We start from the raw sequence: 13,605 nt of genomic DNA on the forward strand, positions 1-13,605 counted from the left end.
AACCATAAACTGTGAAGCCAAATAAATGTGTGTGAAATAGAGTGTGTAAAGCACTCTGTAATGGTGGAGAATTGGAGCACCAGCTCTGTGCCACCCCTCTGCCAAAGAGGCATGTTCAGAGTTATAAATGGCTTATTTTTGCTGTTTGGAGGTATTGAGATGAGAACGTTAATTGCTTGACTTATTTTGCTGAATGCTTCCTGTGAATTCACCTAATCTCATAAACAACCTGAATTTTTTTTGTCAACTTGGTCTGTAAATAGCAATGTCAGCATGTCATGCAGTGAAAGAGCTAATTTTGGAATTAAATTATCACTCAGGGTTTAGGATTTTTAAAGAAATTGTACTACCACTTTACTGCTTAGTAATGGAGAGGTTCCGGCCTTGAGTTTTTCACTTGTCTCATGTTTTCAGAGGTAGGTGGAGACTGTCTCAGGTTTGTGGGATGGGGTGGTCTTCACCGTGACAGACTGTACGTGGGTGCACAGGTGCTGTGTAGGTTTTACCTTAATTTAATGCAGTATTTGAATCTGGCAAAAATGAAGCAGAAGTGAGGGTTGTGAAGAGATAACTTAGCAGAGCTGTCAGGAAATGACCAATTAACTGCATATGGTATTTGATAAGCTGACAAAGCAGTTCATCCACTGCGCACCCATTTGTTGTTGTTAAATTTAGACTGGACATGAGGAAAAAATGTTTCCCAGAAAGAGTGGTTGGACGGTGGAATAGGCTGCCCAGGGAGGGGGTGGAGTCCCCATCCCTGGGTGTGTTTAAGGGCCGTTTGGATGAGTTGTTGGGGGATGTGGGGTAGGGGAGAACTTTGTAGAGTTGGGCTGAGGGTTGGACTCGATGATACCGAGGGGCTTTTCCAGCCTGAATGAATCTGTGATTCTGTGATCTCGGTATGCAGCTGTCTACAGTTGCCTTGATGTGCATATGTAAAGGAATTATCATAAAATGATTCCCCTACATAACAAAAGAACAGAGTAATGCAGTGTGTTGATTGAGAAGGAAAACTAATCTGTTTATTCTTATCTTTAGCAGGGATGAAAGAAGAGGATCTTATGAATATGCCCCTGATCGTACTTACTACGAGACTGTTCGGACTCCAGGGACGTATCCTGAGGATCCTCGTCGAGAATACCCGGCTCGAGGCAGAGAGTTCTACGCAGAGTGGGATCCCTACCAAGGAGACTACTACGACCCACGATACTACGACGACCCGCGCGAGTACAGGGATTACAGGGGCGATCCGTACGAGCAAGACATAAGGGAGTACAGTTACAGGCAGCGGGAGAGGGAGAGGGAGAGGGAACGGTTTGAATCTGATCGGGACAGAGACCATGAACGGAGACCGATTGAACGGAGCCAGTCTCCGACGCACTCCAGGCGTCCGCAGAGCCCTGGAGCCTCGCCCTCACAGTCGGAAAGGCTGCAGAGCGATTCCGAGAGGAGGATTTACAGCAGGTCATCGGATCGCAGCGGCAGCTGCAGCTCGCTGTCTCCTCCACGATACGACAAGCTCGATAAAGCCCGCGTGGAACGTTACACAAAAAATGAAAAAACAGAGAAAGAGCGTGCTTTCGACCAGGAGAGAGTCGACAAGGAGAAGCGCTTGGTGAGAAAGGAAAAGCCGGAAAAAATAGAAAAGGAGAAAACTGACAAGCAAAAACGAAAAGCAAAAATCCATTCACCCAGCTCTCAGTCTTCTGAAACAGATCAAGAGAATGAGAGGGAGCCCAGCCCTGAAAAACTGAAGGGCAACAGCAAACAAAGTAAAGAGAGAGGTGACAAGGAAGGGACAGCTAAAAACCGCTTGGAACTAATGCCCTGCGTTGTGCTGACCCGAGTAAAAGAAAAGGAAGGGAAAGTTATTGATCAGCCCGCTTTGGAGAAACTGAGAGCAAAGCTTGATAATGACACTATGAAGTCCCCACTTCTGGAACAAAAAACACAGACATCTCAGGCTGAGCAAACCAAGTCTGAGCAGTCTAAACTGGAACCTGTCAGAACCAAGGTACAAAAAGAGAAAGCCCTTGCCAGTCATGTAGAAGTGGTGGATAAGGAGGGAAAACTGAAACCCAAAAAGCACTTGAAGACAGAGCAAACTTCTGAGGGGGCCAACGCTGTAGATTTAGACAAGTTGGAGGCTCGTAAAAGACGTTTTGCTGATGCAAATCTGAAGCCTGACAGGCAAAAGCTGGAAGTAAAGAGAAGCAGCCAAGATGAGGAAGATGCACGCATGGTTTTGAAAAAGCAACTTGATGCAACGGCTTCTTCTAGAGAAGCAACGATGTTAAGGGAAGGAGAATTGGAGAGAAAACCCCTGAGGAAGGAGATGCTTAAAAGGGAATCCAAAAAACTCAAACTGGAAAGACTTATTCCTGTTACTAGTCCCAAAGAAATTCAGGAGACTCTTAATGTTGGGATTGGCGTGCGTCCCACCCTGGATCTGCAGGCGAGGCTAATGGAGGCAGCCGAGGAACCAGTGGAAGTTCAGGAACTCTCTTCTAAAAAACTGAATCCAGTAAAACCCCAGCATAAACCGGTACAGCTGCTAGATGACCAAGGAACAGAGAGAGAGGATGCAAGGAAGAATTACTCTGGCCTTCCTGAAGACACACCTGACCATAAAGTTGGCCAAGAGAAACCTCAGTCAGCTGATACAGAGGAGAAAATTGGCATTGACATCGACCACACGCAAAGTTACAGGAAACAAATGGAGCAGAGTCGCAGGTTAAAACAGCAGCTGGAAATGGAGATAGCAAAGTCTGAGAAGTTTGGCAGTCCAAAGAAAGATGTCGATGAATATGAAAGACGGAGCTTGGTCCATGAGGTGGGAAAACCTCCGCAAGACGTCACCGATGACTCTCCACCAAGTAAAAGGAAAAAGACTGACCAGTTTGATTTCGAAATTAGCACCAAAAGAGAAAGAAACTACAGAAGTTCTCGTCAGGTGAGTGAGGATTCTGAAAGGACGTCCTGTTCCCCTAGTATCAGACACTTCCCTTTCCATGAAGATGATGACACGCTCGATTCTCCGAGGCTAATGCCCTTAAAGGAAACCAAAGAGTCACCTAAAATAGAAGAAAAGGGTCTTTCGTACTCCAACATGACTGTCAGGGAGGACTCACTGAAATTCAATCCTTACGATTCCAGCAGAAGGGAGCAGATGGCAGAAATGGCTAAAATAAAACTGTCCGTGCTGAGTTCTGAAGATGACTCGAGTAGGTGGGAAACACAAGTGAAGCAGGAGCCTGGTAGGGTTGACATCAGCTTTCCAAGCAGCATCGTCAAAAGAGACAGCATACGCAAGCGGTCTGTCCGGGACCTGGAACCCGGGGAGGTGCCTTCCGATTCGGATGATGACAGTGAGAACAAACCCCATTCCCCGAAAGCCTCGTCCTTGTTAGAGAGCTCCAGGTTGTCTTTTTTATTAAGGGACAGAGAAGAGAAGTTACGTGAAAGAGAGGAAAGACTGTCAACTCCCTTAGAAAGAAACAAATTTTACTCTTTTGCGTTGGACAAGACAATCACACCAGATACAAAGGCCTTGCTTGAAAGAGCTAAATCTCTCTCTTCGTCCAGAGAAGAAAATTGGTCCTTTCTAGATTGGGATTCAAGATTTGCTAGTTTTAGAAACAATAAAGACAAAGAGAAGGTTGACTCAGCTCCGAGACCTATTCCATCTTGGTATATGAAAAAGAAAAAAATCAGGACTGATTCAGAAGGTGGCAAACTGGACGATAAGAAAGAAGATCATAAAGAGGAGGAACAAGAGAGACAGGAGCTGTTTGCTTCTCGGTTTTTGCACAGTTCAATCTTTGAGCAGGACTCCAAGCGCCTGCAGCATTTAGAGAGAAAAGATGATGATCTCGACTTCATTTCTGGTAGATTGTACGGGAGACAGTCTTCCTCTGATGGCACTAACAGTGCAGCTGATTTGGTGCAAGAACCGGTGGTTCTCTTCCACAGCAGATTTATTGAACTGACACGAATGCAGCAGAAAGAAAAGGAGAAAGATCAGAAACCAAAAGAAGTGGAAAAACAGGAAGATAAAGAAAACCGGCCAAAAACACCAGAAACGGTTCCTGATAGTAAAGAACCAGAACATAAAACTTCCTCAGTGGTTGGTCCCTCTTCAGTCGCTGTCCTACCACAAGAACCAGCACCAGTCGCTTCTGAGAAGGTAGCGAACGAAAAGGTAGTGGTGGAAACAGCTTCTGTAAAAGAAGAAAAAATATCTGAACCTGCTTCTGCAGCAGAGGAACAAAAACCTTTTCCTGAACTTGCTGCTCCTGTCAAAATTGAACCACCTGAGCAAACCGAGCCCCTGCCAGTCATAGAAGCTAGTAAAGAAGTTGTTGCTACAACCCTGGCACCGGAGGAAGATGCTGTGGCAACGGAGCATCCTTCATACTTGGATACCAAGCCTCCTACTCCCGGAGCCTCGTTTTCCCCAGCAGACATCAGTGTAGACCCAGAACCCGAAGCTGCCCAGCTGATTCCACCTCCACCCAAGCTAATTCAGAAGTCTGATGAGGCCACCGAGCTGAAAGAAGAAAATCCTGTGCCTTCTGCCAATGCTGATGCTACTGCGAGTCAAAAGGTGGAGGCGGCTGTTGAGGTCCTGCCGCCTGTTTCCGACAATGATATGGAAGTCGAGCCTCCAGTTGTTGTAAAAGATAAAAAGTCCTACAAGAGTAAACGCTCCAAGACTCCTGTGCAATCGGCTGCAGCTAATGTGACAGAAAAGCCCGTCACGAGGAAGAGTGAAAGAATTGACCGGGAAAAACTCAAAAGGTCAAGCTCTCCTCGTGGGGAGACGCAGAAGCTTTCGGAATTGAAAGTGGAGGCGGAGAAGGTTTCAAGGAATGCTGCTAAATCACCTAGTTCTGCTGCAGAGCCAGAAAATGTGGAGCCAAGCTTGCCAATAGGCCGCACCAGGCGCAGAAACGTAAGGTCAGTCTACGCTACCACGGGGGACAATGAAGGGCCATCTCCAGTGAAGGACTCTGTGGAGGTCACTAGATCCACCAGGAAGAGAGGGGAAAAGGAACCGCAGGAAACAGTGACAACGGTTCCTACAACCCCGAGGAGGGGAAGACCTCCAAAAACACGCCGTAAGCCGGAGGAGGACATCTCTCCAATAAAGACAGAACCGGTACAGCAGGAGGTGGAAGAGGCTGAAACTAAAGATGCTGTGGAAGCTCCTAAGCCTGCAGAAGGCTGGAGGTCTCCTAGATCCCAGAAGCTAACACACAGTCACTCATCAGCTGCTACCAGCCAACAGGGGAAAAAAGGGAAGAATGAACTGAAAGCCGATACTTTGGCTGAGTCTGAAGATACTGCTGAAAGAAGTGGTCAGGAATCAAGCGTTAGTGACAACAGCAATAAAGCAAAAGCCACTGAGAAAGAGCTGGCAGTGAGCGAGCAGAAACGTGACAGAAAAGAACTGGATGTGGAGAAAAACCAACTAGAAATCCCCACGGTTGAGATCATTGAGAAGAAGCCGGTGCCAGAAAAGGTTACGAAATCCAAAAGGGGAAGGTATAAAAATACCAAAACCGTCGTAGATAAAGCATCTGTGTGTCTCAAAAATGTAGAAATACGCCTCAACGTGGATGAAGTCAAGGGCGCCTTGCGGCCGACTGAGGAGGAGGTGGAGCCGGTGGCGGTGTCGCCGGCCAAAATGAAGAGCCCCCAAAAAGAGGACATCTTGCCACCCCATTTTGCTAAGAATGAGGTAGAAGATTCATTCCCAGAAACGGAAAAAGAGGTGATGCGGGAACCAAAACAATCCCCCGAAGCTGCCCAGTTAGCAAAACAGATTGAACTGGAGCAGGCCGTGGAGAATATTGCAAAACTCACCGAAACTCCTCCGTCAATTGCTGCCTACAAAGAACCGACGGCAGATGTGCCTGAAGTTCGTCAGGAGGAGGAAGGAGATAAACCTGCGCATCAGGCTAGTGAAACGGAGCTGGCAGCGGCCATCGGCTCCATCATCAATGATATTTCTGGAGAGCCAGAAAGCTTTCCTGCACCCCCAACGTATCCTGCTGAATCAGAAACTGAAATCCCTGCAGAGCCCTTGGTGCTACCATCGCCTCGGGAGGAGATGGAGCCTGAGACAGATCAGGCAGTGAATAATATCCTGGAAACGGAGGCAGCCGTCGAGCCCACAGTGCAGCCGGTTCCTGGCTCTGCCCCGTCAGCGATAGAGACAGAGAGCAAGGAGCCTGAAGTCAGCTTCAGCGAGTCTTCCAACTCTGCCCAGGAGGCCGAGACCTTGCAAGAGGCTGAAGTTGCTCGGAAGGAGAAGGGCCGTCAGAAAACCACACGGCAGAGGCGCAAAAGGAGCACGGGCAGAAAGGGTGACGCTGCCGAAGTCAACGCCTTTGAGCCGGAGAGGGTGCAGAGCAAGTCGCCCCCTGCCAATGAAGTTAAGACAAAACCTGAAGAAGCCGTGAAGGAGGAAAAGCAAACAAAACCCGTGGCATCTGTGGAGCCAAGTGCTTCTGACGCCAGCAAGGCTGCGGCCACTGATGTTGTCGTGGTGGCACATGAAGCCGTTGGTGAGAGCTGCACCTCTCCAAAAGTGCCTGCTCCGGCTCCTCTGGACCTCGCCACCCCGCCAGTCCCTCTCGATGAGGGGAGTCAGAGCGGGTTCAAGATCCGGTCGCCCATGGAGAACACGCCCATCACACCACCGAGCGCCCCAAACGCGGCCCTTCCTGCTGTCCCCGCGGCCAAACTGCCCACCCCGCTGCCCACCGCCATCGTCCCCCTTCACTCCAGTGCCGCCAAAGTGCCGGAGTGGATGGTAAGGCACGAGGAGCCCCGTGCCCGTTCCACGCCCCCACCGTCTCTCCCACCGGATACTAAAGCGTCAGATATCGAAACAAACTCCAGCACTTTGAGGAAGATACTTATGGAGCCCAAGTATGTCTCAGCAACGAGCATAACCTCCACGCATGTGACGACGACGCACGCTGAGCCGGTGAGCGCGCCATGTTTGGAGGAGGCACCCCTCCACCCCGCCGTCGAGGCCATAAAGCCGGTTTCAGAGGAGAAGCCAGCAGTTCCCGTCACCAATGCCTTGGACCCTCCGGTAGCCGAAGCACCGGTGTTCGGCGAGAAGGAAAAGATAAGCACCGTGATTGCTCCCAAAGCCACTTCTGTTATAAGCAGGATGCCCCACAGTGTGGATCTGGAGGAGGCTCCAAGGATCACCTTGGTGAAGCAAGCTCCCCAAACCCAGACGTGTCTCGTCAACGCCCCCTCGCCAAAATTTAAGCAGAGATCAAGCACAAACGATAACAGTAGGTTTCATCCAGGATCAATGTCTATTATTGAGGAGAGGTCTGTAGAGAGTGGGTCCAGTCCGGGGCTGCGGGTGAACACCTCAGAAGGCGTAGTGCTTCTGAGTTACTCGGGGCAGAAGACGGAAGGCCCTCAGCGAATCAGTGCCAAGATCAGCCAGATTCCCCCAGCCAGCGCTGTCGACATAGAATTTCAGCAATCTGTATCCAAGTCTCAGATTAAACAGGAACCTATCACACCATCTCAGCCAACGCCAAAAGGCTCCCAGACCTCGGCGGGCTACGGGACTGTTTCCACCCATTCTTCTTTGGTACTAGGAACGCAACCTTATAATACGTCGCCCGTCATCTCCTCCATTAAACAAGAGCGCACTGCGCTGGAGAAGTCGGACTCGTCCCACCTTTCTGTCCCGACTCCAGCGTCTCAGCCTGGTAAAGTCCTCACACAGACTGTAAACACTCCACCTGTACTCGTCCATAACCAGATGGTTGTGAACAAAAAACTGTCCGATCCAGCTGCTTTGAAAGTGGAGACCAAGACTCTGCAACCCTCCAACTTGAGCCCTGGGGTCAGTCCTCACCACCCTTCCCTCTCGGGGAAAATGCATTCAGAAGCCAACCATGTCAGCTCGGGACCCAGCACCCCAACCGACCGAGCTATTTCCCACCTGGGGGTCACCAAACAGGAGCCGCACTCGCCGCGTACCAGCGGGCACTCACCGTCGCCATTCCCCCGCGCTTGTCACCCCGGTAGCACCTCGTCTCCAGCTTTATCGAGCAGTACCCCAGTCATGCTGGCGCCGGGAATTCCCGTTCCTCAGTACATCTCCAGCATGCATCCTGAGCAATCTGTTATCATGCCCCCTCACAGCGTAACGCAGACTGTGTCCCTGGGCCATCTGTCCCAAGGCGAGGTGAGGATGAACACCCCTCCTCTCTCCAGCATCCCTTACGGCATCCGCCCGGAAGCGCTCCACTCCCCCAGAGCTGCTCTGCAACCCCAGATAGAGATCAAACCGCAGCGATCCAGCACGCCCCAGCCCGCTCCGATACGAGACATCGTCATGCCTCCTCTGTCTTCTCAGCATCCCCCCGAGGAGGAGATGCACTACCACCACACCACGGTTTGCCGAGGACCGGCCCCCGTTCAGTCCGACGTGCTGGTGATGCAGCCGGATTACCGCATGCACCCCACGAGCATCAGGCTCGACCAGTACAACGTTCCCCGGGATGTGAGGATGATCATGCACCCGCACATGGCTGCTGTGGGTGAGCACCACTCGGAAACCAGACAATCCCGAACGCCTGAAGGGGCAGTGAAAACTCCCCCTGTCAGTAAGACCCCGCAGCCTGGAAAAGAGACACCAAAATCCTCCGAAGGCAAAATGGCACACTCTCCTCACAGTGAGCCCCGGCTCCTCAGCGTCCCCTCCAGCAGCCAGCTGCCAGGACTGCCTCTGACGCAGCCAGTGGTGGTACCGCACGGGGTGCAGATCATGCACCCCGCAGGGAGCTCCTTTCACGATTATCGGTCCGTGTACGGCGACATGAGGAATTACCACACGGCAGCACAGCTCGGGCATCCTCAGTTCCCGGGTGCCTCGCCGATCGGGCTGCCTTCTCGCAGCATGACCCCATCCCAGGTGAGAAATAAACCCATTTCTTCTCCTTCTACCTGAAATCTGGAGCGCTTCGAGCTAATTACAGCCCCAGTGCAGCTTTGCGTGGCCACAGGACCAGAGTTTAGCTCTCCGTGGTTAGTCTCCAAACCCTACTTAAGTTCATAGCACAAGAAGAGCTATTTTAGTTTGGGAAACAGAGTTTGAACATGCTCAGCATTAGAGGAAGCTAAAATAACTAATTTTTTTTAACTACTCTAGGTCTCAAACCAGAAGGTGTGAAGCTGCCTACAGGTTTCTAGACATAGAGGTGTCAGGGGGCAGAACTATCAGCATCAAGGTGGCACATAGGTCAGACATCCTCGGAGGGCAGGATTCGGGGAATGTGGTTTCAACCCTCGGGTGCAAGAGGCTGGTGGCGTGGCATTGGAAGGGGGGCACCATCATGGCTGGTGCCGTGATGTGGAGATTCCCCTTTCTCTGCCAGCAACCATGGCAGCCTTGTTGTTGAATTAATGAGCTCTGGTGTGCCCACAGCCTAAAAAATCTTTCCTTTTTCCCCTGCTGCCTGCGTCCCAGGGTCTACCAGAGGGCGAGCACTCACACCCCAGCCAGCCAGTGCGCAGCAAGACCCCTCAAATCCCCCAGGATCCCAAGGGCCCGCCAGCAGCAGGACCCGAACAGAGTCACCACCCCCCTGTAAATAGGCATGCGGCACAGATCGACCCTCACGTCCACCTTCAGAGGGCGCAAGCGGACACAGGCCAGACCTCCTACCCTTCACCCGTTGCCATTTCGATGAAACAGGAGCTTCCGTCACCACACCAACCTCAGGCGGTCCCCAAACAATCCATGTTTATCCCCACGACGTCGGGGGCCGGGGCCCCGCCAGGGCTGCCCCTCAATCGCCCTGAGCCCCAGTCTGCTCTCAAACAAGAGCCGTCTCCTCACCCCGTTTCGCAGAGACCTGTGGATATGGTTCAGCTTCTGACGGTGAGTATCACTCTGCCATCTCCTTCCGGCCGAGCAGCCTTGTGCTCCTGGTCTGGGCAGAAATAATCAGGTTCTGCATAACCTCATCTCACCTGGCACCAAAACTTGCCCTCTCTTGCATCAGATGTTTCAGATGTGAAGGCAGTCGACTGTCTATCTGCTTTCTGGGCTGGTTTCTGTCCCCGGTGAATTTTAGCCGTGTTCACATTTACCCCACACATTTCCTAGAGGCTCGCAGTAAGGTACTGTTCATGCAGAGCAGCCCCTGCTCCTCTCATTTCTTGTTTCAACAGCCTGCAAGCTCAAGCAGGCAGTGCTGCATCATTTGTACAGTCAGCTGTTTCTTGAGAAGGTTTTCTTCATGGTCAGGTGGTGTATTTAATATAAAGAAAAAGAAAAACACTCTCCCAGAGCCTAGAGACTGAAGAAGAGGAGAGAGATAGTGAGGAACAGGCACCAGTGAGGAACCCGGAGTTGCATTCAGCACTTAGTATTTCCCGTATAACCTTCAGCAACTCCTCTGCTGCTGCTGTTTCTCAATTCCCCCATTTGTAAAAGAGAAAATAACGTTTGGTAACAGCCCCGATCTGCCTCGTGCTGTGTGGGAAGCTGAAAGATTGGGAAGTGCTCTGATGTTATGATGAAGGGAGCCATCCAGGCACCTTAAGTGCAAGAAAAAGGACTGAGTTACTGATGTAGCAGGAGCTAACCCGAGCCTGAACCGACACATACAAGGGGGGATAAGATGTTATATCTGTACTGAGTCCTTACAGCAAAGTAGTGGTCTCTTAATTAACCTGGGAGGTATCGGAGGCAAAGAAGCAGCTTGGATGGGATTTAAGATCCCCCTCTCCTTCATTTGCATTTAATATTTATTCTCCCTCTCTTTCCAGAAATACCCGATTGTCTGGCAGGGCCTTTTGGCTCTAAAAAACGACACAGCCGCTGTTCAGCTCCACTTTGTCTCCGGTAACAACGTCTTGGCGCACCGGTCGCTGCCAGCGCCCGAGGGAGGCCCCCCGCTGCGGATCGCTCAGCGCATGCGGCTGGAGGCGTCGCAGCTGGAGGGCGTCGCACGTAGGATGATGGTGAGGGCTGGGGACGGGCTGAGGGTGTGTTTGGGAAGAGCTAATATCTGTGTGCTGAAAGCTGGGCTGTTCACACCAGCCGTGTAACAGATAATCACAGAATCATTGAGGTTGGAAAAGCCCCTCGGGATCATCGAGTCCAACCCACAGCCCGACACGACAAAGTTCTCCCCTACCCCACATCCCCCCACAGCTCATCCCAACGGCCCTTAAACACACCCAGGGATGGGGACTCCACCCCTCCCTGGGCAGCCTATTCTACCCTCTGACCGCTCTTTCTATGAAACATTTTTTCATGCCCAGTCTGACCCTCCCCTGTCACAGCTTCAAGCCGTTCCCCCTTGTTCTGTCACTAATTCCCCGTGGGAAGAGCCCAGCCCCAACCTCTCTGCAATGTCCTGTCGGGAGCTGCAGAGAGGGATGAGGTCTCCCCTCAGCCTCCTCCTCCTCACACTGAACACTCCCAGCTCCTTCACTGGCTCCTCACAGGGTTTATACATATTACATATATATATAAGATTTATTTATTAATCCCACCACTTCTCCCAGAAACCTCGGCTCTCGTTGCTTGTGTCACATTATTTCAGGATTCTGGTAGCATCTGTGTGATTCCTTCATCCCAGGGAGTGTGAAGTACAGATGGCCAGTGGGGAGCACTGGGTATTGCTCTGCACTCATAGGAAAGGGAATGGCAGAGTTGGGAAAGCTTTGAAGCCGCCTGTCCCTCAGCCCTGGAACAAATTCCTGCTGGCTCCAACACGTCTTAGTAGGGTAGAAGGTGGAATTCAGGTGGCCGTGGAAATCAGTTTTCAGTCCTCCTCACCACCTCCTAGGCCGGCTGAGCTTTCAGCAAGTCTTTTGTAACTTCGAAGGAGTTCAAAGAGAGGATTTTCCACTGCAGATAATGTGTGTCAGGAATGGGCCTGTTCCCAGCAAACATTTGACTTAATTACTGTATTTTCTTTCCAGGTGGAGAGCGATTACTGCCTACTGCTGGCCTTGCCCTGTGGCCGAGACCAGGAAGACGTAGTGAATCAGACGGAGTCGCTGAAGGCTGCGTTCATCAGCTACCTGCAGGCTAAGCAAGCTGCAGGGATCATCAACGTTCCCAACCCTGGCTCTAATCAGGTATTGGCACCCTCAAACACCATAGAGAAACAGAATCGATCAGTGGTGGGACAGTACAGCCTTCCCTGCCACGTCTTGGCTTGAGATTGTAGTTGAGCTGCCTGGTTTTGTACTAAACCCCTCACGTTTACTGTTTTGATCTTACCAATCAAAACACACCAGTATAGTTAATATAATCAAATGAAGATGAACTGCAAAGCCAAAAAACCAAAACAAATGTATGCTGGGTTTGCTCACAGCCCAACATCTTTGGCTGAAAACAAACCAAACCCATTTTCCAGCTCTTTTTGCTGTGCTGGAAGTAGAGTCATTGTATCATACCCTGATTTTTCCAGGTGTTATCTTTCACTTGGGTTTGGTGATGCAGACCATTTATTCCTGATGCGTTGCTGCCTCGAATCTAGTTTGATCTGTTCCCTGGGTACAAACAGCCCAGGATGAGCAGTCAGCACTCGGAGCAACGAAATGATCATTAATGGGAATTGTTTTGTCTTCTGCAGTAAAACCAGCCAGCTCTTAGTCTCTGGTGTGGAAAAACTCCCCACCCTGGGAACCGCACCTGAGGCTGCTGAACAACCTTTTTTAAACAAAGCATGTATGAGCCTTTAAGCACCAAAAAAATCCTCTGAATGTCCCGTTTTAAAAAAATTTTAGGCCAGGCCTCACCCCAGTTTGTCTCATTTGTGTTTTTCTTCTCCCTCGCAGCCTGCCTATGTTCTGCAGATCTTCCCACCCTGCGAATTTTCAGAAAGCCACCTGTCCCGCCTAGCCCCGGACCTCCTCGCCAGCATCTCCAACATCTCTCCTCACCTGATGATTGTCATCGCGTCGGTATGAGCTGTTTACTGCTTACTGACTTTATTTTTAGTTGTTGTTTTTTTTTTCCAAGGCCCTGCAGCAAAAAAAAAAAAAGCCCACAAAAACCACAAAAAAATTAAAATAAAAATAAATAAAAAGAGAGAGAGAGAGAGAAAGTAATGAAGCAAGAAAATGCTGCCAGACTACCAGCCTCCTGCCCTAACCGGCCTCGATCAAACTGTTGCTGGGGAGCGGTTCTGCTGCCCTGTATGTTTACATATTGCTTTAGCTTACGGACAACTGATGCACTCAGCAGGCGGACTGGTATTGGGTTTCTGTGCCTCCTTTTGGGGAAAAGAGAAAGGATGGCTTATTTTTTTTAACAAAAAAAAAAGGAAAAAAATAAAAAAGAACCTGAACTGCCTTTGCACTAAATTAGTGACTCGGACCTTTGCACAGTTGGAGACACGCTGTGACGTTCTGGATGTCTTGACACACATTAACACGCACCGTGGACTAAACGCAGGACCTGGGGACTTCTGCTGAAATTTGTGGGTCAAGGATCATTTCACACATTATCTTTTTTTATTTTATTTTATTGGTTGGTTTTTCTTCCTTTTTGGTTTTTTTTTTTTCTTTTTGTTTTTTTTTTTTTTT

The 13,605-nt window shown here is 50.2% G+C and overlaps 1 protein-coding gene across 1 annotated transcript in view; it reads left to right on the plus strand.

Moving 5' to 3' along the window:
- Window positions 1–13,599, plus strand: part of SPEN (spen family transcriptional repressor) — a 50,746-nt gene extending 37,147 nt beyond the window's left edge. Inside the window, exons 11-15 of the mRNA XM_026862917.1 lie at window positions 1,045–8,965; window positions 9,521–9,934; window positions 10,828–11,022; window positions 11,992–12,150; window positions 12,856–13,599. Of these exons, the coding sequence (XP_026718718.1) occupies window positions 1,045–8,965; window positions 9,521–9,934; window positions 10,828–11,022; window positions 11,992–12,150; window positions 12,856–12,987 (8,821 nt within the window). The 3' untranslated portion in view covers window positions 12,988–13,599. The remainder of the gene's footprint in view (window positions 1–1,044; window positions 8,966–9,520; window positions 9,935–10,827; window positions 11,023–11,991; window positions 12,151–12,855) is intronic.
- Window positions 13,600–13,605: the final 6 nt, after the last annotated feature.

This window comes from Athene cunicularia, assembly GCF_003259725.1.
Source record: "Athene cunicularia isolate RWA chromosome 21 unlocalized genomic scaffold, athCun1 chr21_part1, whole genome shotgun sequence".
In the NCBI taxonomy this organism is placed as follows: domain Eukaryota; kingdom Metazoa; phylum Chordata; class Aves; order Strigiformes; family Strigidae; genus Athene; species Athene cunicularia.